The sequence below is a fragment of the Dendropsophus ebraccatus genome, chromosome 2, assembly GCF_027789765.1.
Source record: "Dendropsophus ebraccatus isolate aDenEbr1 chromosome 2, aDenEbr1.pat, whole genome shotgun sequence".
In the NCBI taxonomy this organism is placed as follows: Eukaryota; Metazoa; Chordata; class Amphibia; order Anura; family Hylidae; genus Dendropsophus; species Dendropsophus ebraccatus.
The window spans coordinates 31,742,373-31,768,946 of NC_091455.1; the positions used below are offsets into that span (position 1 = coordinate 31,742,373).

General features: G+C 43.8%; 1 protein-coding gene across 1 annotated transcript in view; it reads left to right on the forward strand.

Moving 5' to 3' along the window:
• The window catches only part of UBR5 (ubiquitin protein ligase E3 component n-recognin 5), a 72,663-nt gene extending 48,730 nt beyond the window's left edge, over positions 1 to 23,933 (forward strand). The window contains exons 26-58 of the mRNA XM_069957279.1: positions 440 to 537; positions 631 to 779; positions 7,115 to 7,206; positions 7,290 to 7,436; positions 7,729 to 7,847; positions 7,957 to 8,083; positions 8,289 to 8,418; positions 8,792 to 8,952; positions 9,052 to 9,291; positions 11,283 to 11,406; positions 12,197 to 12,308; positions 12,392 to 12,523; positions 12,593 to 12,850; positions 13,034 to 13,293; positions 13,672 to 13,883; positions 14,090 to 14,317; positions 14,583 to 14,656; positions 14,901 to 15,073; positions 15,467 to 15,580; positions 16,556 to 16,773; positions 17,410 to 17,530; positions 17,658 to 17,756; positions 17,837 to 18,080; positions 18,820 to 18,925; positions 19,006 to 19,150; positions 19,268 to 19,398; positions 19,496 to 19,732; positions 19,821 to 19,905; positions 20,392 to 20,547; positions 20,859 to 20,972; positions 21,591 to 21,735; positions 22,713 to 22,798; positions 22,953 to 23,933. Of these exons, the coding sequence (XP_069813380.1) occupies positions 440 to 537; positions 631 to 779; positions 7,115 to 7,206; positions 7,290 to 7,436; positions 7,729 to 7,847; positions 7,957 to 8,083; positions 8,289 to 8,418; positions 8,792 to 8,952; positions 9,052 to 9,291; positions 11,283 to 11,406; positions 12,197 to 12,308; positions 12,392 to 12,523; positions 12,593 to 12,850; positions 13,034 to 13,293; positions 13,672 to 13,883; positions 14,090 to 14,317; positions 14,583 to 14,656; positions 14,901 to 15,073; positions 15,467 to 15,580; positions 16,556 to 16,773; positions 17,410 to 17,530; positions 17,658 to 17,756; positions 17,837 to 18,080; positions 18,820 to 18,925; positions 19,006 to 19,150; positions 19,268 to 19,398; positions 19,496 to 19,732; positions 19,821 to 19,905; positions 20,392 to 20,547; positions 20,859 to 20,972; positions 21,591 to 21,735; positions 22,713 to 22,798; positions 22,953 to 23,165 (5,050 nt within the window). The 3' untranslated portion in view covers positions 23,166 to 23,933. The remainder of the gene's footprint in view (positions 1 to 439; positions 538 to 630; positions 780 to 7,114; positions 7,207 to 7,289; positions 7,437 to 7,728; positions 7,848 to 7,956; positions 8,084 to 8,288; positions 8,419 to 8,791; positions 8,953 to 9,051; positions 9,292 to 11,282; positions 11,407 to 12,196; positions 12,309 to 12,391; positions 12,524 to 12,592; positions 12,851 to 13,033; positions 13,294 to 13,671; positions 13,884 to 14,089; positions 14,318 to 14,582; positions 14,657 to 14,900; positions 15,074 to 15,466; positions 15,581 to 16,555; positions 16,774 to 17,409; positions 17,531 to 17,657; positions 17,757 to 17,836; positions 18,081 to 18,819; positions 18,926 to 19,005; positions 19,151 to 19,267; positions 19,399 to 19,495; positions 19,733 to 19,820; positions 19,906 to 20,391; positions 20,548 to 20,858; positions 20,973 to 21,590; positions 21,736 to 22,712; positions 22,799 to 22,952) is intronic.
• Positions 23,934 to 26,574: the final 2,641 nt, after the last annotated feature.

Genomic DNA, 26,574 nt, shown 5'->3' on the forward strand with positions numbered 1-26,574 from the left:
CACTGTGTAATCCTTTGTTCTCTGCTGGTGACTAGTCTTCCTCCTCCCTCCTCCCCCTCCATAGGTTAGACAGGGCTCGACTGATGTAAAAAGAGATGAGATTTCCTGATGATGAGCAGTGAATGTGAGAGAGAAGGGGGGGGGGGTCCTAGGGAAAGTCTTTTTGAAAGCAGGTAATTGCAATTGAGTTTATTAGGCAAATATGCTAAGTTTCTTAAAATCACCTTTACTATTGATTTTCTGCAAACAAAAAAACAAACAAAAAAGACAGTGACACTTTAAATCTGTGAAGAATTGATGCAGAAAGTCCATAAGGAAAACTATTCATTATGAAATAAAAATGTGAAAAAATAAACCTCTTAGAACCTCAGGGAATCTTAATCATGTAAACCCGTAATTTTCTTATTAGGATGGCTGTTCCATTTTTTGTTTTCCTTAGGGATGCCAGGGGTATGACTCCCTTTATGTCTGCTGTTAGTGGAAGAGCTTATCCGGCTGCTATAACAATTCTGGAAACGGCACAGAAAATTGCCAAAGGTTTGTAAAGGGGTGTCTGATTGTATTGAGGTGCGATACGCGTCACATTTAAAGTACTTCAGCTGATATGCGCTTATTTAATTCCTGTTTTAGCCGACGCAAAAGCAAATGAGAAAGAAGAGGATGTTTTTAAAGCCATGATTTGCCCACCTGGAACCAATGCAGATGATTCTCCCCTGTATGTTCTTTGTTGTAATGACACGTGTAGCTTTACGTGGACTGGAGCCGAGCACATCAATCAGGTAAGAACACGTTTCTAGTGTTTAAGGATAGGGCTACACTATGCCTTTTTTTTTTTTTTTTTTTTTTTTTTTTAGCTCCACAAGATGGATTTTAACAGCTGGAGCCCATAGTCCACATTAAGCTCTTTGCTTTCTTGTGATCAACATCCATATCTGAATAGTTAAAATCAATCTTGTAGCACTACAAAAAGTTGGTGTAGCCCTGGCTTAAAGGGGTTATCCTAAAATAATCACATAGCTAGCTCATTTGCTTTCTTTCTTGATGTCAAGAACGTGAGTCTGTTGTCTCCATGTGAATAGAATGACAGTCGGCATAGGCAGTGTGGACTTTCTCGTGCGTCTTATTGGGGGACACAGATACCATGGGTATAGGCTGCTGCCACTAGGAGGCGCTGACACTAAGAGAAACAAAGAAAGTGACTCCTCCTGAGCAGGATATACCCGCCCACAGGCACTGAGCTAAACCAGTTTAGCTTAGTGTCAGTAGGAGGCAGACACAGGTCTGGGTTCTCCAGACCAGTTTCTTCCTTTATGTTTAGTTAGTTGGTTTTTCTTTTTCCTTCTAGGTTCTATGGATTCTTGGGCACGGTGGGTTATCTAAAACTCACCCTGATCCCCCCACTATGCGACCAGGGAACAGACCATAAATGTAAATGGGCTGTGACCCCTCGGTCGCCACCGGCCGGCAACGTGACACCAGGGCCCCAGATCAGTCTATCTGGTCGCCTTTCTGCGGACTCTGTATCCGCACAGCCCCTTCCCGCCTCGCCCCCCAAAGCTTGGCGCGTTAAGGTGAGGCACCCACCGGCTGAAGACGACAATGGTGAGTATGTGCTCCTATATGGTGAGTATATTCCCCCTGCCCTCCCTCCCAGGCCACCATTTTACTCCACATAGGCAGCTCTCCCTCTCCAGTCACTTGCAGCCCTCCCCAGGCAGATACTCCTCTCCCCTCAGTCGGTAGCAGGCCAGCCCTCTCCACCATTTTATTCTTATTAGTGTCTCTCTCTGGGTGCCATGGGGCGCACTGTGAGGGATGTTCCTCCCCTGACTGGGTGCTACGCAGCTTCCCGCACTTTTCCTTTCATGTGGCTCTAGAGACCATACTAAAGGATGCTCCGCCCCTTTTCCCTAAGCCCCGCCCCTTACCGGGTGCCGCGGCATCCCGCCCTTTTTTCCCTATATTGTGGCTCTCCAGAGTACACACAGGGCTACCTCCGCCCCCTCCCGATATGCCCCGCCCCCTTTCGGCCGCTGCGCGGCCCGCCTCGTTTCTACTTATGTTTGGCTCTCACTGGAGCCTGCTCTGAGGATGCCCCGCCTTCTATAGGCCCCGCCCCTTCCGGGTGCCGCACGGCCCGGAGAATTGCGCCTTTTTTCAACTGTGGAGCCTGCACTGGAATGCTCCGCCCCCTCCCGGTAGGCCCCGCCCCCTTCGGGAGTCGGGTGGGCCGCAGCATCCCACCTTAATCTTACCTGTGGCTCTATGTGGAGCCTTCACAGTAAGATGCTCCGCCCCCTCCCGGTAGGCCCCGCCCCTTTTCGGGTGCAGCGCGGACCGTGGCATCCCCCCTTTTGGCTCTCTCCAGAGCCTGCACTGAGGGATGCTGCTTCCCCCTCCCCCTGCCATGTGTATGTGTGTGTGTGTGTGCGGTCTCCTGATGGAGCTACCACACACACTGCCCTTCTATTCCAGCAGCTTGGGACACTTGATGCACCTCTCCTGCCACCTACTGGTGGAAGTGGTTATTACACCATTACATATATGAGAATGGCTTGCATCATGTTTTATTATGGCCAATGTTCCATATAATGTTCCAGCAACCCTTGGTCTGCAGATCCAGCATTTTTGGTGCTGGTTGACCCCTCTGTGTCAGATTTTATATATATATAAGATTACATTAATACTTATATACAGACACTCTGGTTCCCCTTCAACCACATACGCACAGACACATTCCCCATCACCATACAGTGTTTCTGTGCCCTCAGATCCTTCTGCTCCATGGTGTCACAAGTAGGACACTGCACCAGACACGTTACTTGCTACTAGACAGAGTTTACTGTGCTCTGAGCAGAACCCTCTGCTACATGGTGTCACGAGAAGTTCATGGAACCAGACACGTTACCCTCTATCCAGGCGGTGTATCTGTACTCTGAGAACCCTCTGCTACATGGTGTCACGAGAAGTACATGGAACCAGACACGTTACCCGCTATCCAGGCGGCGTATCAGTGCTCTGAGCAGAACCCTCTGCTACATGGTGTCACGAGAAGTACATGGAACCAGACACGTTACCCGCTATCTAGGTGGTGTATCTGTGCTCTGAGCAGAACCCTCTGCTACCTGGTGTCACGAGCAGGACACGGAACCAGACACGTTACCTGTTTCCAAACAGTGTATCTGTGCTCTGAGCAGAACCCTCTGCTACACAGTGTCACGAGGAGTACATAAACCCAGACACGTTACACGTTATCAGGGTGGTGTATGTGCTCTGAGCAGAACCCTCTGCTACACGGTGTCACGGTAAGTACACGGAACCAGACACGTTACCTGTTTCCAGACAGTGTATCTGTGCTCTGAGCAGAACCCTCTGCTACACAGTGTCACGGTAAGTACATGGAACCAGACATGTTACTCGCTGACAAACGATCTTTGAGCAGAACACTCTGCTACATGGTTTCACAAGCAGGACATGAGACCAGACACATTACCGTTCCTAAGGGGACTAATGTATTCTCGAGGCAGAATCCTTTGCTAAATGGTGTCGCAAGCAGGACATGGAACCAGACACATTACCTATTACTATGCTGTGTTCCTGGGCTCTCACAACAGAACAGTCGGCTACATGGTTTGTCAGACAGGTTATGGGACCAGACTCATCACCCATTGCCAGTCGTTGTTCCGGTGTTACTCAGAGCTTCCAGTCCTGTCACTCACATCACCCATTAGCGGGCGGTGCTTCAGACCTGCCTCTCATCTTCATGACATAGATACCTTTACTACATGATGTCACGGACATAGAACTGGACATGTTACCCCCTCCCAGGTGGTGGTACAAGGTTATTCAGAGCTCTGCCCTCTGCTGCACGATATAGCTCCAACTACATTACCTGTAGTTCTGTGTGCGCAGATTGTGGTAACCTGTTACACGATGTAATACACCACCTTCAGGTCTGCTCACTATCCTGGTGATGCTGGGCAGCTCTCGTATCCAGTCCTCATTTACATAGGGACACAGTCCTGTTCTCTTCCCTGCTCCCAGAGCACACACTGTAGGCTTCTGTTTACAGGTCTGACCAGGCACGTTACCTGCTTCCAGTCCAGGTATTTGTATCTCTTGAATGCTGGTCCTCTGTTACTTACGGCTTGCAGCTACTCTGCTCGTGTTACCCTGTATATTACCTTTCATCCTCGTAGGACTTCCATGATCTGTGCCTGTCACTTCAGGGGATCATCATAGGGTAACTTGTTACTACACCATGTTGTCTTCTATATGTTTCCACTAACAAGTCTCATTACCTGCTCTCAGGCAGCGTAACCTTGTTGTATTCCTCTTGGGCTGTATCCTCTCTAAAGCCCAAGCATCCTGCTACGTGTCCCACTACACAAGGTACAGGACCCCTCATTTTACCTGCCCCCGGACTGTTGGACTCTCATACAGGGTGGTTCTTTCTGGTCCTCTGAGTGGCCGGCAGCATACAGATCCGGTCACTTTCATCCTGGTACTGTCAGGGTGGTTCTTCTGTCCTTGGTCTGGGCATAACTACCATGTTCTGGCATTTGTCTCGCTGGCTGTTCCCCAGTAGTATGGCTTGTATTGCTTAGGCCGTCCCCTCTTTGATCTGGGTGAAGTGAGGCCTCTCGGCTCCTCAGGTAAAACAGTAAAGGGTTTCTTTTACCCCTGGTGTGTGTATGACATCAATTGCCTACATGTCTATCACAGTGCTACTTTAGGACTTCTCCTTCTGCATCTGCCTATGGCCAACATGGCAAGTATTTAGTCTTCTCTCTTAGGCAGCTGCAGTCTCACAGGGTGAGGATTTCCTGTTTACTGCCTGTACGGTTTCTCTACCGTCCTAAGCATAGGTGTATGGTCTCTTCGTGGTCTAGCTTCTCCAGGTGTCCTTGCTTGGCCATACGGACTATGAAGCATTGTTCTCAGTTCAGGGTTTTGCAGTGCTCCCGCATACACAGTTATTCTTACGCTCTGGAGTAGCACACTGTTGTGCATGACCCCCCCATCCTGGGTTTGGGTTTTTACCACTCAGTCAGAAGATCTTCAAGCAGTCCTTCCCTCCTCCAGGAGGATGGAATATTTAGTATAAGTATCCTCCAGACGACTGTTATTCCGTAATTGCTTCTTCCGACAGGCGGGTGTGGGTTTCCGACCCTCACTGGCCTCTATGAGCACTCCTGCTTGACTTCCTTGTCCTTGGTCTTCTTGTTGACCGGCCATGCTCTCCAGACGGGGCTCCCAGTCCCCCTCCCTTATCTTGTCTCCCATGTGGATTCCTTGAGAACTTATTCCCTTAAAGGTTTCCTCTCCTTGGAAACAGGGTTGTTCACTGGCCCATGTCTGGCCCTACCTTTTATCGTCTCCAAACCTATCGCATTCTGGCAGGACTTACATTTGCTGTTCTGCTCTTACCAAGCAACGTCTCCGCTCACCCTTTGAGGCGTTGGTTTCTGGATCTAGTTTACATATGGACTCTAGTCTATGTATTACCTGTTGTGCCCATTGTCCTGTGACAACTCCCATGCCCATCAGCCTTACCTTGACCTCCCTTCACAGTTTTCTTCTGGGACTCCAGGCTCTCGAGTACCTCTAGGCTTCTTGGAGCAGAGTGTTTTATATGATCAACCTCCTTTCTAAGGCTCTAACAGCCCATGGAGTTGTTTTTTCCCCGGCTTACCAGCTTTTCTCTGCTCCTCTTTTCTGTTGGGCACTGCGGGATACCAGGTACTACTGTACTCCTTCCAGGACAACTTACTCAAGATTCTGATCGCGGTTTTTCCTTCCTCCAGCTCCTTCCTTCCCTGGACTGCTTTATGCTTGGACAGCTTTATTCTTCTTATTAACATGTGTTTCTCAGATGGGATAACTCATATCATAGGCCATGGCTTCTCTTGTGCTCAAGTTTTGTCTTCTCAGTGAAGACTGTACTCCTAGGCCTATGGAGTTTCCAGCCTGGCCATTCTTGCCAGCTCCATAGTCAAGGACGCAGCTTCTCCTGCATCTCATGTGGCACCTTCTATGAGAGACGCTCAGTCCTCTCTCCTTTATTTGACGCCTTAGACCTCTATGTGCCATGAAACATTTTCCAGTCTCTCCCGTCTTGGTTGTATTTGCCTTTTATTCTGTTTTACCTCAGAGTAAGTCCCTGCTGCCTGTGGTCACCCACTTGGCTGGGCGTCTGCTTTTTTTTTTTTTTTTTTCCCCCACATCTAGCCTACTAGTTCTGTTGGACTCAATGTTACATCATGTCGCTGGCTTCCAGGATGGACACAACCCACTCTTGTCTGCTGTGCAGCACATTGCTCCAGGGAATAGACACTCTTTTTTTCCTTTGCCGCGGACCTGTCAGGGTTTTCTCTCATGCATTCAGCATCATCCCTTGCTCTCTTCCTAGTTGATGGTTGTGTTGGTGCTATTCTGTGCCTTCTCGCCAAGCGCTCTTGTCTAGCGGTTATCTTTCCCACCCCATGGACTGCTTTTGGACGTCCCATGGTATCTGTGTCCCCCAATAAGACGCACGAGAAAAGATGATTTTTTACTCACCGTAAAATCTCTTTCTCGTAGTCTTCATTGGGGGACACAGCACCCACCCATTTTCTTTTGGGGTTTTTCCTCGGTATGGTAGTTTTCTCCGTTTTTGGTGTTATTTCTACTTTACCTGTTCTTGACTTCTCCTACTGCTCTTGTACAAACTGGTTTAGCTCAGTGCCTGTGGGCGGGTATATCCTGCTCAGGAGGAGTCACTTTCTTTGTTTCTCTTAGTGTCAGCGCCTCCTAGTGGCAGCAGCCTATACCCATGGTATCTGTGTCCCCCAATGAAGACTACGAGAAAGAGATTTTACGGTGAGTAAAAAATCCTCTTTTTCTGAATGGTGAAGGTCCTGGTTGTTGGACTCCTTGTCACCTGTCCTGTACATATGGGATAACTTTTAATTTAGGCATAACCAATTTCGTTCTTTACAGTACATAACACTGTCAGTGTAAAATCTTTTATTTAATAAGTTTTTTTTTTTTTTTGTTTTTTTTTTAATTCCTTGTCATGAACCATTTTATCAATGACCCTAGAAACTAATTTTTACTTGACCTCTCTTCTCAGGACATTTTTGAATGCCGTACATGTGGCCTATTGGAATCTCTCTGCTGTTGTACAGAATGTGCTAGGGTCTGCCACAAAGGGCATGACTGCAAGTAAGTTGTTGTTTTCGCCTTCTCTTTATAGGACTGGATCGCCACCTATGTGTGTGTTGACTTTATCCCCTGCTTATTTGTAGACTAAAGAGAACTTCACCAACTGCCTATTGTGATTGCTGGGAGAAGTGCAAATGTAAAACATTAATCGCTGGTCAAAAGTCTGCTCGTCTTGACCTCCTGTACAGACTGCTGACCATCACTAATCTAGTCACCATGCCAAACAGCAGGTAATGTTTATGTTCTTGGTGGAATGAGTTTGTCTGAGGTCTTTACTCAACCCCCTCCTGCATCAGTCAGTACATTTACGTCCTGATGCGGGTGGGAGGGTTCAGAGAGGGGTCGTGATCTGCAGCCCGGGATCGTGGCTAATAGCTGGCACGGTCTGATTGCTGCGCCCGCTAATTATACATTTAAATGCAGCTGTCAAAACTGATGGCTGCTTTTAAATGTATTGTATTCCCCCTCCCCCATGATATGATCTTCATCATCTTCAGCTGTTGATGTCCATTATTATTTTAGAGGGGAGCATCTACTTCTCTTCTTGGTGCAGACTGTTGCCAGGCAAACAGTTGAGCATTGCCAGTACAGACCGCCCCGTATTCGTGAAGACAGAAATCGCAAAGCAGCCAATCCTGAAGGTGTGTTCTTAACGTTGGAATAAAAAGATTGTCTTTCAATATAAAATATACCTGAATGTACAGTTGGCATGATTGTTATCCTTCTGGTAATATGAAATGTTTCTGACAGATTCTGACATGCCAGATCATGATTTGGAGCCCCCGAGATTTGCACAACTTGCACTAGAACGTGTCTTACAAGACTGGAATGCACTTAAATCCATGATCATGTTTGGCTCTCAAGAAAACAAGGACCCGTGAGTTATTTTTTTGCGTGTTTTTACTTTTTGTTATAAAAAGCATTAGTGTTATCCCAACTAAACATCCCAATCTCAAATGGAAGCTGCCACGAATGATGAAATGTTGTTGAAGGTAGCAGTGGCATATAAAATCACACACGTTACACGGCAAGGTTTCATTGCATAGATGTTTTTAATTAATATACAATCCCTTTTTTTTAAGTCTTAGTGCAAGCAGCCGAATCGGTCACCTTCTCCCAGAGGAGCAAGTTTATCTAAATCAGCAGAGTGGTACCATCCGCCTGGACTGTTTCACTCACTGCCTTATTGTCAAATGCACAGCCGACATCTTGGTAAGTGTCTGTATTTGCACAGCTTGCTAATTTGCAGTGACGTTTAATTTTGTTTTTGTTAGCATATATTAAGGGGTTATTCAGGATTAGAAAAAACATAGCTACTATCTTGCAAAAAAAATAAATTGTGTGCGTGGGATTACAATTTAGCATTTCAATGGAACAAAGCTGAAAAACCAAAACAAATGGCTGCAGTGCTGTTTGTAGAGGAAAGTGGACATGTCTTTCTAAGCCTGGATAACCCCTTTAAAAATTTTGCAGCAAGCCTGAGAAGCATGGTAATCAAACAAAGGACTTAAAATACTTACTGAATTGAAAGTGACCGCTTCAAAGTTATAACATGTACTTTTTTTTCCTCCCCCTGGCTGTCAAGCTTTTGGACACATTGCTTGGAACGCTTGTGAAAGAACTTCAGAATAAATATGCTCCAGGGCGCAGAGAGGAAGCAGTAGCTGTCACAATGCGCTTTCTACGTTCTGTGGCACGGGTCTTTGTTATTCTCAGTGTTGAAATGGCTTCTTCTAAAAAGAAAAAGTATGTATTCTACTTTGATTTTATGTATACTAAGTTGGTTCTACATGCATTAGGTTCTTGAGATGTCTGTTCTTAACCGCATCTATTTTTGTTTTCCAGCAACTTTATACCACAACCTATTGGCAAATGTAAGAGAGTTTTCCAGGCATTGCTTCCTTATGCAGTGGAGGAGCTGTGTAATGTTGCCGAGTCACTTATTGTCCCTGTGAGAATGGGAATTGCAAGGCCGACAGCCCCATTTACCCTGGCCAGTACAAGCATCGATGCCATGCAAGGAAGTGAAGAGCTCTTCTCAGTGGAACCTCTTCCACCAAGACCGTCATCTGATCAGTCCAGCAAGTAAGACTATAAAACAAGATTTTGTTTGTTCCTTCTCTGCTTCATTTTCCCCACATTTGCTTTATAGTTAGGATACTCTGTGCCCTCTATGCAGGTTTATGAGGGGTTTTTTTTTCCACTGCTCACAAGTTTAGGAAAAGCATATTAAAACAATGATCTGTCAGTAACCAATCACAGCTCAGCTTTTGTCTCTTTAAAAATGAGCTGTGATTTGTTCTGAGACAAAAACCAGGTGTCTTCCCCCCCCCCCCCCACACACACAGATGGCTTGTCGTATAGTCAATGCATTGGAAAACTATTTAATTTTGCCTTAACAATGTATTGCAATTGCAAGCACAAATGCAAAGGCACCCTAGGATGCACATTTCTAGCATGCATTCATTTAGCAAACTTGCTGCCTCCTCCTGATATGCTGCTATTTTCCTCCAATTGTTGACTCATCTAGGCTACAAACCCCCCTCTGCTCTGAAAGCAGTGGTCTGGCTAGAGATGGGAGGAGTAGTACAGTGTATATGTGGGGTGGGGGGGTGATAGCCCTGGTAGTATTCCCCCATCATCTGCTCATGATGGGAGGAGTAGTGTGTGTATGTGTGTCCCACAGCACCGAGCAGGGAGCGAGGGGGGAGTTGGTTAGATGCACAGGCACCTCTCTCCCTCCCTGCTCGGTGCCCTCCAAATGTATTAATGGAATACATTTAGGAAAGTATTCCATCAATGTATTCAATCAGTAAAGCTTAGTGTACATTACACTACATGACATTACATGCACTTCCGTAGACAATGAAGTGCCATGTATTTCTACATTTAGCGCCCCCTGCTGGACACTCCATAGGAATTACAACTGATTTGTGACGTCACGTTTTTTTTTTACAGAATCTGAACCCTGCCTGATCTACTAAATCAAGGGAAATAGCAGTATGTGAGCATTTCCCATAATTAATGTACCGTATTTTTCGGACTATAAGGCGCACTTAAAATACTATGATTTTCTAAGAAATTGTAAGTGCGCCTTATAGTCCAGTGCGCCTTATATATGGACCGGGATAGCTCCGGCCTCCATGGCGCAGATAGGCTGCCGAGCTCACATCTCCCCGCCACACAGAACAGCGCAGCGCTCCCTCACCTGGACTTCCGGCCCATGGCTCCGCAGGCCTGTCCTGCTGTCCCGCTCTCCTGCTCTCAAGGTGTCCCGCTCTCTCCAGCAGTAGTAAGCTGAGTGTCAGGGATGCTCTACAGGCAAGGACTTAACAGGAGCGGAGGCAGGCAGAAATGGATGCAGAAGAGGGCCTGAGCGCTGCTGTGCTGAGGAGCTGTCTGCATTCCAAAGGGGAGGGGGAGGCCGAGTGGAGGCAGAGGGGAACTGATGCTGCGGCTCTGCGGCTAAGCCCGGCAAGGGTCCGGGGGAGCCGGTATTTGCAGGCAGGCTGTTCCGATTGTTACCTCTGTCAGATGAGGGAAGAGTACGGGCTGCCATGGGCTCCCTGTGTGTCCCCGCTGATGCTGTGTGTGACGGAGCAGTCTGCCACACCGCTCCGCCGCCGGCATATGAGCAGGAGGGAGGGGGAGCCGCAGGGACTCCGGTGCCATGTTGCTTTGACCGGGCAAAGGGGAGAGAGGCTTCCAGTTTCCTCCGTGCTTCCTCCGCCAAACTTATACACTATAATGCGGTGCGCCTTATAGTCCGGTGCGCCTTATAGTCCGGTGCGCCTTATATATGAACCTAGATGGCTTAGCAGGCTAAAATTGGAGGTGCGCCTTATAGTCCGGTGCGCCTTATAGTCCGAAAAATACGGTACATTAGGAATTTGTATAACTTTCCATAAGCAATAGCATATTACAAAATATGTTTTGGCCGGAGTTGTCCTTTAACTATATTAGTTAAGATGGGAATACACCTTCTCTTATGGGGAAAATGTTTTACATATGTGTGCTTGCATTTTTGCAATATGTTGTCTAAAGATTTCATCTGTCTTCTATTTGACTTCATCCAGTTCCAATCAGTCCCAGTCGTCGTACATCATTAGAAATCCGCAGCAAAGGAGGATCAGTCAGTCACAGCCTGTAAGAAGCAGAGATGAAGAGCAGGACGACATTGTGTCTGCAGATGTAGAAGAGGTGATTTCTCAACATATATAATCATGTTCATTATAGATATAGAAATCCTTCTGTATGATATGGTTCTCAGCTCTACAGTGTAGCAGTGGCTAATTATAATAGGGTTAAAGAAGTTCGGCCATAGATAACCTAACAATCAATCATTACTTAGCTCTCCCAGTGCCTGCGAAGCATTGGTTCACAGGCTCTGGGACCCCATAGGAAGGCATTTCCCCTCTCGAGTTGTGATGATGTCACAACTTTGGGTGGAGGTTTTCAGCGTCTCGCCCCAGTCACTCAATAACTGGCTGTGTGGGCTGTCCATCAACAGTGTCATGGTGTTGACTCTGCAGAAGATCCTGGAGAGCTGAAGAAGCAAGGGGAGAGGAGAGTTGTGATATATTGTCCCCCCCCCCCCCCCCCCCCCCCCCCCGGCAGTGACTGGCAGATTTTCAAATGGCGGACTACTCCTTTACCTCTTTGAAACATTTTTTAAAATGAGGACCGCACAAGATCAGCGGATTCTGGGTTTTCTTTAGCAGGGAAGAAATTCCTCATTCAGTGTCTATTGCTCCGGAAAATACAGTATTACATGGTGGCTGTTTAGATGAATTGCCATCCATGTAAAACAAGGCCATTTCCTTCAATTCTGGCTCATAGCAGGGGGCATATTTTTTTGAGACAACCATTTAATTGTCATTTGATCTCAAATTTCAAAATGTCTGATATTTAGCAGGTAAAGTTATAAGCAGAAGTTTTTAATGTAGTCAGCCAGACCTCTTCAGTGGGTAATCTTCTGATTTCTTTTCAGGTGGAAGTAGTGGAGGGAGTAGCTGGTGAGGAAGATCATCATGATGAGCAGGAAGAACATGGGGAGGAGAATGCAGAGGCTGAAGGACAACATGATGAACACGACGAGGATGGTAATTTATGCTGTATAGTCTCTGTCCAATGCTGATGTGATGAATCCAAGTACTTTAGCAGTCATACAATATTTGTGCCTTAGGGAGTGACATGGAATTAGATCTTCTGGCAGCTGCAGAGACTGAAAGTGACAGTGAGAGCAATCACAGTAACCAGGACAATGCCAGCGGCCGCAGAAGTGTGGTAACCGCAGCAACCGCTGGTTCAGAAGCAGGTATTGTTTACATCCATGAGACTTTCTCTGATTGTCCAAATCAGCGTAGTAATTGTTGTATACATGCAGGTGCGAGCAGTGTTCCAGCTTTCTTCTCTGAAGATGACTCCCAGTCCAATGACTCCAGTGATTCTGACAGCAGTAGTAGTCAGAGCGATGACCTCGATCAGGAGACTTTCATGATTGATGAGCCTTTAGAGAGATCGACGAATAGCACCCATGCCAATGGTGCTGCACAGGCTCCACGTTCCATGCAGTGGGCTGTGAGGAATACACAAAATCAGAGGGCCCCAAATGCAGCCCCTTCTAGTACCTCCACTCCAGCAGGCAAGTTGAAATGAAACAATGATTATGGAAGCCATGCAATATGAATTGTGTTAGTAACATTTGGTTAACTTTTAGGAAGTGTTCCTGTTAAAAATAAATTATATATATACACACATACCCATACCGTGTGTTTTATTATCCTGTATTGATCTTAATTTTTTTTTTTTTTTTTTTACTCTGCAGCCAGCTCTGGAGCACTGATTTATATTGAACCATCCAGCTTGCGAAGAAGTGGGAACATGAGTTCCAGTGCAGCAGCTGCCCTTGAAGCGAGCAACTCTAGCAGCTACTTAACGTCAGCAAGCAGCCTAGCAAGGGCATACAGCATAGTCATTCGGCAAATATCTGACCTAATGGGTTTAATCCCAAAGTATAATCACCTGGTGTACTCACAGATACCTGCTGCTGTAAAGCTGACGTACCAAGATGCGGTAAATTTGCAGGTACGTCTATAAATATTAATATAGTAACATAATTAATAAGGTTGAGAAAGACGAGTCCATCACGTTCAATCTACAGAAACCCTATGTGCCCACATTCCAATTAAAATAAACATCTGACATCGACCGTTGTTTGACCCAGCCGCGTCAAACAGATGGTCATACAGTGTGTGAATATGGCCATAATTTGTGTGTGTAAAAGGACCCTATGTTTTCATCTTTAGAATTTATGCCACTTTTGATGTCTCCCATGATTTTATGTCTTGGCAGCAATCGGTAAAGTTGACTTTACTGTCCACCAGTAATCTCAGATATTGTGTGCAATTATTGATACTTGAATGCTTATAAGAACCATTAACTCTCATACTTTCACCTTTTTAGAACTATGTAGAAGAAAAACTTATTCCAACCTGGAACTGGATGGTCAGCATCATGGACTCTACAGAAGCACAGCTCCGTTATGGGTCTGCATTGTCATCTGCTGGCGATCCTGGACATCCGAACCATCCTCTCCATGCATCTCAGAATCCAACTCGTAGGGAGAGGATGACTGCACGTGAAGAAGCGAGTTTAAGGACACTGGAGGGTAGAAGGTAATGTAGACTTAAATTACAATTACAGTTTTACTTGTTAAAGTGACTACATGGCGCTCCAAAATTGTTGTTATCCAAAGGGTATGCCAAAAACATTAGATTGGCAGGACTTGTTCAGAACTGATGTGTAACAAGAAATATTTAATTTATGTAAGAGTCGTAGAGTTTCCTTTTTGTAGCTTATGTTTCATATTCTTTATTTCTAGAAGAGCAACCCTGCTCAGCGCTCGCCAAGGGATGTCCGCACGTGGAGACTTTCTAAACTATGCACTATCACTGATGCGCTCCCATAATGACGAACATTCAGATGTTCTCCCAGTGCTGGATGTTTGTTCCCTGAAACACGTGGCTTATGTTTTTCAAGCTCTTATTTACTGGATTAAAGCAATGAATCAGCAGACGACATTGGACACCCCACAAATGGAGCGAAAGAGGTAGATATCACTCCGCACAGTTACTGAACAGCTAAATACAGCTCCCCGAACAAATAAAATATAATGCAATGTGCTCTTAAAAGGAAAAGTACATTGAGTACTTGCTCATGATTCTTTCTTTCTTGTGTGACTAGGATAGCTTTGATATTTTGAGCAAATGAAGTCCCTAGATGCTGAGTGAGAGGAAGGCAGATTGCATTATTGGTTGTAGCACTGACTTTTTTTTTTTTTTTTTTTAATTTATTTATTTTTTTTTTAAATCTAGGACGAGAGAATTGCTTGAGCTTGGTCTCGATAATGAAGACTCGGAGCATGAAAATGATGATGACACCAATCAGAGTTAGTATATGAGTCACTGCACTTCCATGTCAATTTCAAGCAATTTTGAAATGACTTTATAATGTGGGTTCTGCGGATGTTATTGAGAATATGTCCTGTATGACGACATCCATGCTCACCATCTGTATAACAATAACAAACTCCAGAAAAGACTAGTGACAGTACTAGTTTTGCCATCTGTTCCATTCGTGTTTAACTGAATCAAATCATCAGAATTTATTCATAATGAAGTTGTATGTTTTAGGTTCGACTTTGAATGACAAGGATGATGACACTCTGCCTGCGGAAACCGGACAGAACCACCCTTTTTTCCGCCGTTCAGATTCAATGACGTTCCTCGGTTGTATCCCACCAAATCCTTTTGAGGTTCCGCTTGCAGAAGCTATTCCTTTAGCTGACCAGCCACATCTCTTACAGGTATTAAACATTGTTCTGAAATCTCAGAGCTTTAAATGTTAAGTGTGATAAGTTAACCACCTAGTCACTGGCTAAAGTGTACAGAATTGATCTGTTTTACAGTCTGATGTTCCATAGTTCATATACTCTGCATGATAAGCCATGTAAATCATGTAGTAAGTGTATCCTGTGTAACATCTGTTTAGTCACTTGAGTTAAACTGTGGCCTTCTGTACCGATGGACAGATACTTTAGAGTTTGTACTCTTTTAACTTTGTGATCTGAAATATACATGATTTCCTCTACTTTAATGTAAATACATGGACCAAAAGTTTTGAATTTCTTGTGAATAATAAACTCACACATAATACTCCCGAATGTCACCTGGTTTAATGCCAGCTCTTTTATTTACAGCCTAATGCTCGGAAAGAAGACTTGTTTGGCCGTCCAAGTCAGGGTCTCTATTCATCTTCAGCAAATAGTGGAAAATGCTTAATAGAAGTGACAGTAGACAGAAACTGCCTAGAGGTAAGACAGAACAGGTGCCAGCCATCGCTGCACATCACCCATTCATCTCTGCAAAACCGTTCTGCATAATGTGCTACAAATAAAGTCCACTGTATCCTAGAATGTCTTTGTTTTTCTGTCCATCTGTTCTGATCGGTCCACACTTTTTAGGATGGAAAAACTGTAATGTTCTCCTAAACAAAAGATTTTCTCCCTACATTTAGGCTGAGACGTGTTTTGAGGGCTTACCTAAGTCACCAACATAGCATGTCACCAACATAGCTCCACTACTTAGCGCTGTATCAATTGCAGCACAGCCCGATTCACTTGAATGTGCATAAAGCCTATCTGTACTTTCAAAACGATCTAGAAACCTACACGGGTTTGTTAGAATAACCCTTCAGAGTGGCGACAAGGGACTTTAGTGCAGTCACTGCTGTTGTTTTTGAGCCCCCTTCATGGTGCATATGTATTTCTCATATTCTCAGTTTCAGAAGGGGAGACCAGAGAATGGACTCTTTGCCGGCAGTGCTTACACGTAGACTTACTTTTACTTATCTGGCCAATCCAAGGACACACCTACTCACATGCCCTCCTTCTTTCTGAAATGCCATGTCTAATTTCTAAACAGCCTCAGAAAGGATCACAGCAATATGGTTAAATATAAGCAACCTTGGTCTAAGCAGTGAACCCCTGTTAATAGTAATGAGAGGGGATGACCTCACCTTTTTGTAATCTGAGGTAATTGATGTCGGCCTCCACACCAGCACTGTCTTTCTTAAGGGTGCTGGGAAACCACACTGTTCTGAGTTTTTCCCTACATATCGCCTATTCCCTTTCTTTGCTGCAGTACGCTTGAATGCTGGTGAGGTTACAAGTAAAGTGTCAGAATTGTGACAGAAATAAATGCAGTTTTCACACTTGTTACTGGATTTAGAGTTACACAATGAATGTAAAGCAATTAATGATTCTTTTGCATGTTTGTGTGTTTTGCAGGTTCTGCCAACCAAAATGTCCTACGCTGCTAACCTGAAGAATGTAATGAGTATGCAGAACCGACAGAAGGAAACTATAGAAGAAAATGTACCTGCGGAGGACGTGGAAAGCTCAAAGCCTGGGCCATCTGCGCATGATCTTGCAGCCCAGCTAAAGAGCAGCCTATTGGCAGAAATTGGACTGACTGAGAGTGAGGGCCCTCCATTGACATCATTCAGGTAATCTCACAATATTTGTATGTTAATGGACAAGTCAGTCTGTAAAATATCTGAAAGGGAATGCGTCATCAGAAAATGAACATGTTTTATGCTGTGGGTATTGTTTTATAGTCTACTTATAGTCTATAGGTTTTCACCTAAAACTAAGGGTGCCTTTACACAGAAAAATTTGACAGATTTTTGAAGCCAGAGCCAGGAACAGACAATGAACAGAGAACAGGTCATGAAGGAAAGACTCAGATTTCCCCTCTTTTCAAATCCATTCCTGGCTTTGGCTTCAAAAATCTGTCAAATCTGATTAAAGGCGCCCTAAGCTCGAGGCTTTATTTTTTTTTTTTTTGTCTGATGAGGAAGGGTCTGCTGTAGATGAGGATGTTAATAGATAAAGCTAAAAGCTCAGCCCCCATCTATTGTGGTTCTTGGAGCTTGCTGTTAAGCAACTCTAAATGCTGTTTAAAAGTTCAGGCAACATGGCCGCTTCCCTAATGATATGCTAAAACTTAAAGAAAAATTATTAAAACTAAACTTCCCAGGCTGTAGTCAGTAGGAAGAAATCTAGCCGATACATGCTCCTTTTAAGCTGGGCTTCATCGGTTTTTAGTATGAATGATGAATTTTTTCCATAATACTTTTCAGGCCACAGTGCAGTTTTATGGGTATGGTGATATCACATGATATGCTGTTGGGAAGATGGAGATTATCCCTTGAACTATTTGGACGCGTTTTTATGGAAGATGTGGGAGCAGAGCCTGGTTCTGTAAGTAACAAGTCTGAAAATAATCCTTAGCTTTTTCCATAGGAAGTATAGAGATCCTGTTTTATTTGTTGGTGTCATCTACCAGTGTGTCATTTTTACCTTTTTGTACAATCTCTTTCCTTACCAGATTCTCACAGAGTTGGGGGGTTTTGAAGTGAAAGAGTCCAAGTTCAGACGAGAGATGGAAAAGCTTAGGAATCAACAGTCCAGGGACCTAACACTGGAGGTATGAATGGGTCTGTATGTATGTAATGTTTTGTTCTATGACAAATTACTTACATCCGCTGTGTCTTATATGTGCTGTAGGTTGACAGAGACCGCGATCTCCTTATTCAGCAAACCATGAGACAGTTAAACAATCACTTTGGGAGAAGGTGCGCTACAACCCCAATGGCTGTCCACAGAGTAAAAGTCACCTTTAAAGATGAGCCTGGAGAAGGCAGTGGAGTGGCCCGAAGCTTCTATACAGCTATCGCACAAGCATTTTTGTCCAATGAAAAACTTCCAAGTCTAGACTGTATCCAGAATGCCAACAAAGGGACTCATACAAGTAAGGATATCTTAATTGGATTTAGAATTTTCTGGTTGTTTCTATGACTTATTCCTTTAAGGGTATAAACCCTTGATGGTGAAGATTTGATGCTGCGTTCAGTTATTTAGATCTAATCTGCGTGTTTGCTCCGTATTTGCTGCGTATCGCAGTAGTAAATACGGTGTGTGGGTTTGTACCCTAAAGCTTTACTGCAGCTTTAAGAAAAACTAAGGGGGAGATTTATCAAACATGGTGTAAAGTGAAACTGGCTCAGTTGCCCCTAGCAACCACTCAGATTCCACCTTTCATTCCTCACAGACTCTTAGGAAAATGAAAGGTGGAATCTGATTGGTTGTTAGGGGCAACTGAGCCAGTTTCACTTTACACCATGTTTGATAAATCTCCCCCTAAAACTTTTGTCAAAAGTTTTGCTTTGTTTGGGGTCTGGGTGGTCAGATTTAATCTGTGTTCTAGCACCAGTTTTTTTGCTCTCCCTACCTCGCTGTAGAAGTTGGGTTCTACTACATTACTATGTGGAACCCAACTCCTACAAGGAGACAGAGCAGCAAACCGGAGAATGAATTGGTCAGCGAAGCACTACTTATGGTTGTCTAGCAATTGGTGGGTGTCAGAGCAAGTGCATTACGTGCAGCGCGCCACCACCCCCAATTATGTTTTGTCTACTCCTAGTCTGTGCATATAACATGAATTTTGGTGAATACAAAATTTTATAGAATTGTCTTGCAACATTTTAAAGGTTTGATGCAGAGACTAAGAAATCGAGGGGACAGAGATCGCGAAAGGGAAAGAGACATGAGGCGGAGCAGTGGTTTACGAGCCGGTTCTCGGCGGGATAGAGACAGGTTTGTATACTGTTGTTCTAGTGCACTTATAGTATTGCTATTAAGTTTTATTTTTTGGGGATAACACACTTCTATTTTAGGGATTTCAGAAGACAGCTGTCTATTGATACCAGGCCGTTTAGGCCAGCCTCTGAAGGGAATCCCAGCGATGACCCCGACCCATTACCTGCTCATAGACAGGCTCTTGGAGAGAGGCTGTATCCACGGGTCCAAGCCATGCAGCCGGTATGGACATTTTTAGTTACCTTGTACCCCTTTGCTTCATTAGTTAGTTAATTAAAAGAGGATTTTTTAAGATTTACCAAAAAAAATAATAATAATGGGACCTATTTTTTTGTATAGGCCTTTGCAAGTAAAATTACTGGTATGCTGCTAGAATTGTCTCCTGCACAACTACTACTGCTGCTGGCCAGCGAGGACTCTCTGAGAGCCAGGGTTGATGAGGCTATGGAACTGATTATAGCACATGGAAGGTACAGTACACCCGCCTGCTGCTATGCTACATACAGACAGACTTGCTCAAAATTGATATGCAGAGTTGTTTCAAAAAATGTAATTTCATTTCTTTAGGGAAAATGGAGCAGACAGTATTCTTGACCTTGGCTTGTTAGATTCATCTGAAAAAGTGCAGGAAAACCGGAAGCGTCATGGGTCCAGCCGCAGTGTGGTGGATATGGAGCTGACAGACACAGATGATGGTGATGACAACGCACCATTATTTTATCAGCCTGGTAAAAGAGGTTTCTATAGCCCAAGGCCTGGCAAAAACACCGAAGCACGGTTAAACTGTTTCCGGAACATTGGAAGGTAAAGGAATATAAGCAGTGTTCTTATTAGATATGGATATCTCAGTAATATGGAAAATTTCTCATCATGCTGTACATTTATCTTTCAGGATTCTGGGCCTGTGTCTGTTACAGAACGAGTTGTGTCCAATCACGCTGAGCAGACAGGTTATCAAAGTTCTTCTGGGCAGAAAAGTAAGTCTGTTCACCCCACGTGCTGGTTATGCAAATATGTGCAAGTCTTTTGTGTTATTTTTACCCAAAACATAGAATTTTTATTTTTACTTCTAATTTCAAAATTCAGATTTCTCTTATAATTCTGATGGGGATGGAACTCCAGATTTAGCCACAAAAATAGTTGTTTATGCCCAAAGTATATGTGACAGAAGGCTCAAACAGAACCATACTGTGGCTTTAGTCAGAAGTAGACTCTCATTGTTAAACTTGTGTAAATTTATTTTTTGCAGTTCAATTGAGGTTAATACACTTTTCCAGTGTGTACAGTGAACGTAGGATTTAAATATATTGTGGGGAATTTATCAATGCAATAGTGTTATAAATTTTTGCGCACGTGTGATCACCAAATCCTACACATAAAGCCATTCAATAATGCTCCGCTTTGTGAATGGAGTCTGAAATGGTCTATTTTTTTTAATACTAATCTAATCTATTTATGTCTAGGTGAATTGGCACGATTTTGCATTTTTCGATCACGTGATGTATGAAAGTTTGCGGCAGCTTATCCTCGCCTCGCAGAGTCCTGATGCAGATGCGGTGTTTGCATCTATGGATCTAGCCTTTGCAATAGACCTGTGCAAAGAAGAAAGTGGCGGACAGGTATATTTTACAGTTAATAACTTTGGATTCACTCTTACAATGAATCCAAAAAGGAAATGTGAATGGAGACAAACGTCTCTTTTTTTTTTGGTATCTGCCCCTATGTGTGTTCAGAAACTGTATCAAAGATTGCACATTTAATTTCGCCTAAAAGGGATCAGAAGCTTTAACTCTGTGCACAGTTAACAATATATTATTAGATCATGTACTATCTTGTGCTTAACCTATATCTCCCAAAGAGCTTGATTAAATAAATCATCTAATACTGAAGAAGCCTTTTCTCTTACATTTTTGTGTTTTTCCCCCCACAGGTTGAACTTATTCCCAATGGTGTTAATATCCCTGTAACCCCTCAGAATGTATACGAATATGTCAGGAAATACGCAGAGCACAGAATGCTGGTAGTTGCAGAGCAACCACTTCATGTAAGTTGTCATTTGTGCAGAATTTGTTAGATTTTGTCCCAAAACATAGAAAAAGAGATCGGCACTATAGTCATGTGAACAGAGTCCTATTGGGATGTCCGGCTGATCTTCTGCCAGTAGTCATTACGTGGGGTGCTCACTCCAAAATAGTTAAGAAACCAGTCGTATAATAGTAAACAAAGAAAGGTATTCGGTAGGGCACTCACCGTTGAATGTAACTTTTATTTCAATCCATTAAAATCCATCATAGTAAAAAGGACCGCCAGGATGCCAGCACCATATGGTAAACGTGACTGTTTCGCGTACGTCTGCCCGCTTCTCCAGACTGGAGAATCGTGCTAACGCACGCAAAACAGCTGTCATATTTGCCTATGGTGCTGGCATCCTGGCCGTCCTTTATACTATGATTGAAATAAGTCACGTTTTAGATTTTGGTTACATGATGACTAAGGGGTCTCTCCCTTGAGAATGTCCTGATTCTGCTGTGTAGAGTTGAGATGCCTCAACGTCCACACACTAGATGATGGTTTGCAGGTTCTGCCAACTAATGTTTTTTTTTTTTATTTATTGTTTTTTTTTGTAGAGCCTCTGTTTAATATCATCTATTCTGTATTGCAGGCAATGAGGAAAGGTCTGCTGGATGTGCTTCCGAAGTCTGCTTTGGAAGACCTAACAGCTGAGGACTTCAGGCTGCTTGTTAATGGCTGCGGTGAAGTGAATGTTCAGATGCTGATCAGTTTCACATCATTCAACGATGAATCAGGTAACAGCGCCGGGTCACGTCTACTTGCTTTTACAACTTAATAACTGACATTAATAAATTCTGCAAGTAAAATATTAACGTATGCCCTAAATAATGTAATGGAAGCGTTGTAAATGTCATTACACTCAGGAGTAGTCTAGTTGGGAAGAAGCCAAAAAAACTGTGCAACTTCTCTCAAAATCATAAGCTATCAAAAATGCACTCCAGTATATACCCCTGTAAAGCCACATAATTCAATATACCATCTGTAGTTTATAAATGTCATTTGCAAGACACATGCATATATCATGTTTGGTCAACTGAACCCTATAGCTACACTGCAGGTTTCATTGAAATTCCTTTTTTAAATGTATAATCATGTATATAGCCATTGAATGTTGTTAATGATCCATTAGGGCCATTTTACACACCCCGACTATGACGACAAGCAAGTGCTAAAAAGCGAGATTGGCGCTAGTTTGCATAGCCTTTTTAACGCTCTACAATGGCTCATGTGGCCTTTTAACTTGATGATAGTCGCCCACACGTTCCCATTTACACAGGCATATGTGACTGCTGAGCTTCATTCCCTCCAATAAAATTCCCTCCAATGGGTGGATCAACCCATTAATGCCAGTTTTCATACATGGGCCAATTATTGGCAGTGAGGGTTCCGGTCTTCTGGAAATCTGCCACTGTAAAGGGACCCCTGGTTTTTAACCCCAAGATTTGAAAGCTTTGTGTGTGTTCATCCAGAAATGCTGTGTTGCATGGCGTGCGTGTGTTTAAACATTGCCACGTTAAGTCCACAGGGCCGCTGTTTGAGCTTTAGTAAAGAGTTGGCTTCCTGCACATCGTCCCTCTCCATGTATGCTGCTCTAGATCCAGATGGGACAACCCTTGTGATACACTGAGTTTCACTAGGATGCATTTAATTTGTACACTTCGTAGTTTCTTCAAATTTACTAAAAGTATATATAATGCTTTTGTCTTTACAGGAGAAAACGCAGAAAAGTTATTGCAGTTCAAGCGGTGGTTCTGGTCCATAGTTGAAAAGATGAGTATGACAGAGCGACAAGATCTAGTAAGTGGCTGCCCCCCGTTTTATTTAACACTTTTTATATGACACCTGCTTGGTGGCTTGTATATAATGTGACTTAAGTGATGCTGTGTTCTAGCATCACAACAGGTGAAAAGAAGAATTAAACAGCAATGTAATAGTTGTTCCTTCTTCCTAGGTATATTTCTGGACCTCAAGCCCATCTTTACCGGCAAGTGAGGAAGGATTTCAGCCCATGCCATCCATCACTATCCGCCCGCCCGATGACCAACACCTCCCTACAGCCAACACGTGCATCTCCCGCCTCTACGTCCCTCTTTACTCCTCCAAACAGATTCTCAAACAGAAATTATTACTTGCTATTAAAACCAAGAACTTTGGTTTTGTGTAGAGTAAATAAAGTGTGCCCCTCCCCTGTAATATACCTAGTAAAAACAATGGGTTTTGTAGATCCTTTTCCATTTGTCAATCGAAAACAAGATATGAAGGTTACTGCTGTCACGCCCCCTGGTGGTCTATTGAGGACTTTGTTACTTTTGGTGCTCCGGTCACTGCCGACACCAGTTGGGTTAAGACATTCCTCAGTAAACTGAAGGTACAGACACAGCCTTGATCCCCCCCCATGCCTGTTCTGAGTAACGGTTCAGCTAGGCTGTGCCCGCCCCCAAGGAACAGGACAGCAGAAAATGATTACACTGTGATGAATAGCGAGAAGACCAGGCCAATATATAGACTATTCACTTACTGCCTTTGTGAAATCTGTTTCACGGCTGTCTCTGAAGGAAGGGAGTGAGCAATTGCAATGTAAAAAAAAAAAAAAAAAAAATCTGTTCTCCTGACTTTTTTTTATGTGTGGGAATGTTTGGGTACATTATTTTTTTTTCTTCCTCCTTCTCCCATGCTATTTAATTTGTAGTTTGGCTACTGTGATGTACATGATGTATATTAAACTTGTAAAAGTGATATCCAGATATGAAATATCGAGCTTATGTTGCACTATTTTGTTTTGAAGTGTCACTCGCCTAGATCTTGGTCTGACCAAGGCTTTCTCCATTGACTGGAAACGATTTGTTAACCATGGGTTCTGATTTGCATGTACAAATACATCTGTCATTTTATGTTCTATGCACTCAAAGAAAAATCACCTTTTTTAAAGTCATCCTTCACTTTATTATGCTCTGTCTATTCCTAAGCCAATGGGGAAATACAACTCAAAGCTGATCTCTACTGTTTTTACTTTAAATGGAAGCTTTTAGTAAAAAAACAAACAACAAACTGAAAGAAACCTATAGTAAGTCTTTCGTTATTTCTGGGTTAAATTGAAGGTTTTGTCACTATGGTTTTTGTGCCGCATCTGTCATGGGATCAATGGGGGTCTGAAAGTGAAAGTACTGGGCTGGTCAGGGTAGGAGGTGGGGGTAAAGCAGTCATCTACTACACTACTTGTGTCCAGTCGGGAACAATGTCTCCCATTATCTGTTCCCAATCGCTCTGAAAGCATCTGATCGCTAGGGTCCAATCCAATGTGTTGTCTTCTATACTCTATGGCAGTTGCCATAGATAATGAATGGGAGTAGTGGTGTGCAAGAGAGCACTGCTCAACTTCATTGGGAGACTGTGGACCCTGTTCTTGAGATCCTTGAAGTTGGACCCCCAGTTTTTGGACACATCCACTGTCCTGTGTATAAGGTGTTATAAGCTAGAAAAACCCTTTTAGGGTAGCTTCACATGTACCATATCGCTGCGTATTTAACGCTGTGTTTTTATCGCTGCGTGTTTGGTGCGATTTTCATATGCGAGTTTTGATTTTCACATGATTTTCATCTGAAAATCAAAACTCGCATGTAAAAATCGCGCCAAAAACGCAGCGTTAAATACACAGCGATACGGTATGTGTGAAGCTACCCTAAAGATGGATCTTTTGTGTGCCTGTGGCGTGATATGAATGTTACAATCCAATGCATTTTACATAAACACTCCAGGTAAAGTTTGGGCTACACAGCTTGGATTGTTACATTGCAGATAAGGTAAGTGGATGAGGTCACACTGCAACCCAGAAGTTGCAACATGACCCAGTTTACTTAGCTGTTGCACCATATAAACCAATCTGTCATCACATGACCCTTTTCACCACCCCAGTAAATTACAAATATTCAGGAAACACTAAATCATGGATTGTCAATGAGCATAAGTCAGTCTTTTACAGTCTGATAGGTAGTCTCTGAAATAGTGCTATCAATGTATATAACTTTTTTGGGGACTGGATAAAGCAGAATTTAAACCAATATGTTCATAACTCCCTCTGATAGTTATAGCCGGGTGAAGCGCAAGGGAGCGTGCTTTACTCTCTCCCTCTCACCACCTGATCTGAATCATTGCAAGAGATGTGCTCTGTACATTTATACAGGAGTCCTGCTGCAGATAATGAAGCATTCTGCCTTATGCTTCACCTGGTTACAACTAACAATTGGAGGGGTCTCTGCCCAGAGCTGGATCAATCTAAACATGTGGAAAGTCGACTCCTGTGTTAGGGTATGAGCACACTGAAGAAAACACGGCGCATTCCACCGCTCGTCCCCACGTCACTCTTCGCCTGTGCTATAGACTCCATTCTGCGGTCAGGCGGTCTGCCATCCGCCCAAAATGTGAACGGGTTCAGTATGCACATACCCTTATAAGAGATCACGGTGATTGATTTATTACAGAGGAAAAATTCCATAAAACTTGTAACTTATTAATTAAAGGGGTTATCCAGCGCTGCAAAAACATGGCCACTTTCTCCCAGACACAGCCCCACTCTTGTCTCCAGTTCGGGTGCAGGTTTTGCTGCTCAGTTTCATTAAAGTGAATTGAGCTTTAATTGCAAACCGCACCTCACCTGGAGACAAGAGTCATGTTGTCTCTAAAAGAAAGTGGCCATGTTTTTGTAGCACTGGATAACCCCTTTAGGGTACGTTCATACTTACCGGATCCGCAGCACATTTCATTTAAATAACTGAACACCGCATCAAATCTGCACCATCAAATCTGCTGCGGATCCTGTAGGTGTGAACGCACCCTAAAAGTGTCTGAAATTTACTTTACTCAAAGCGGTTATCCTGGCTTAGAAAACCAGAAACAGCACCAGTTTTGGTTCTGCAATACTGCACACAACCTGAGGATCGGGTGGCGTAGTTCTCACACTGCTCACAGATTACACAGAACCATCCTGTGAGGCCTTATAGGGGTAGTGTGTCTCCTTGAGGAAACCACCAAACTGGTGTATGGAGTCTTAGGGCCCTTTTACACAGAAAGATTATCTGCCGAAGATTTGAAGCCAAAACCAGGAACAGACTATAAACAGAGATCAGGTCATACAGGAAAGCCTGAGATTTCTCCTCTTTTCACATCCAGTCCTGGCCTTGGCTTCAAATCTTTGGCTGATAATCTGTCAGATAAATCTTTGTGCAAAAGGGCCCTTACAAGCCACACAATGCTCCATGGGAATAAAATATGCAAAGTAGCTCACCACTGAGATCCCTGGCAATCTCTGGCAGGGGGTCCTGAGTCTTTGTTATGGATGCAGTCCATTCACTCTCTATGGAGCTCCTGCAGATAATACAACCACCAGGCTCTTTAGGGCAGATCCTATAGAGTAGGGGTGAGGAACCATTGGCCCTCCAGCTGTTGCAAAACTACAACTCCCATAATGCCTGGACAGCCTTCGGCTGTCCAGGCATGATGGGAATTGTAGTTTTGCAACAGCTGGAGGGCCAATGGTTCCCCATCCCTGCTATAGAGAGTGAATGGAGCAGTTATAC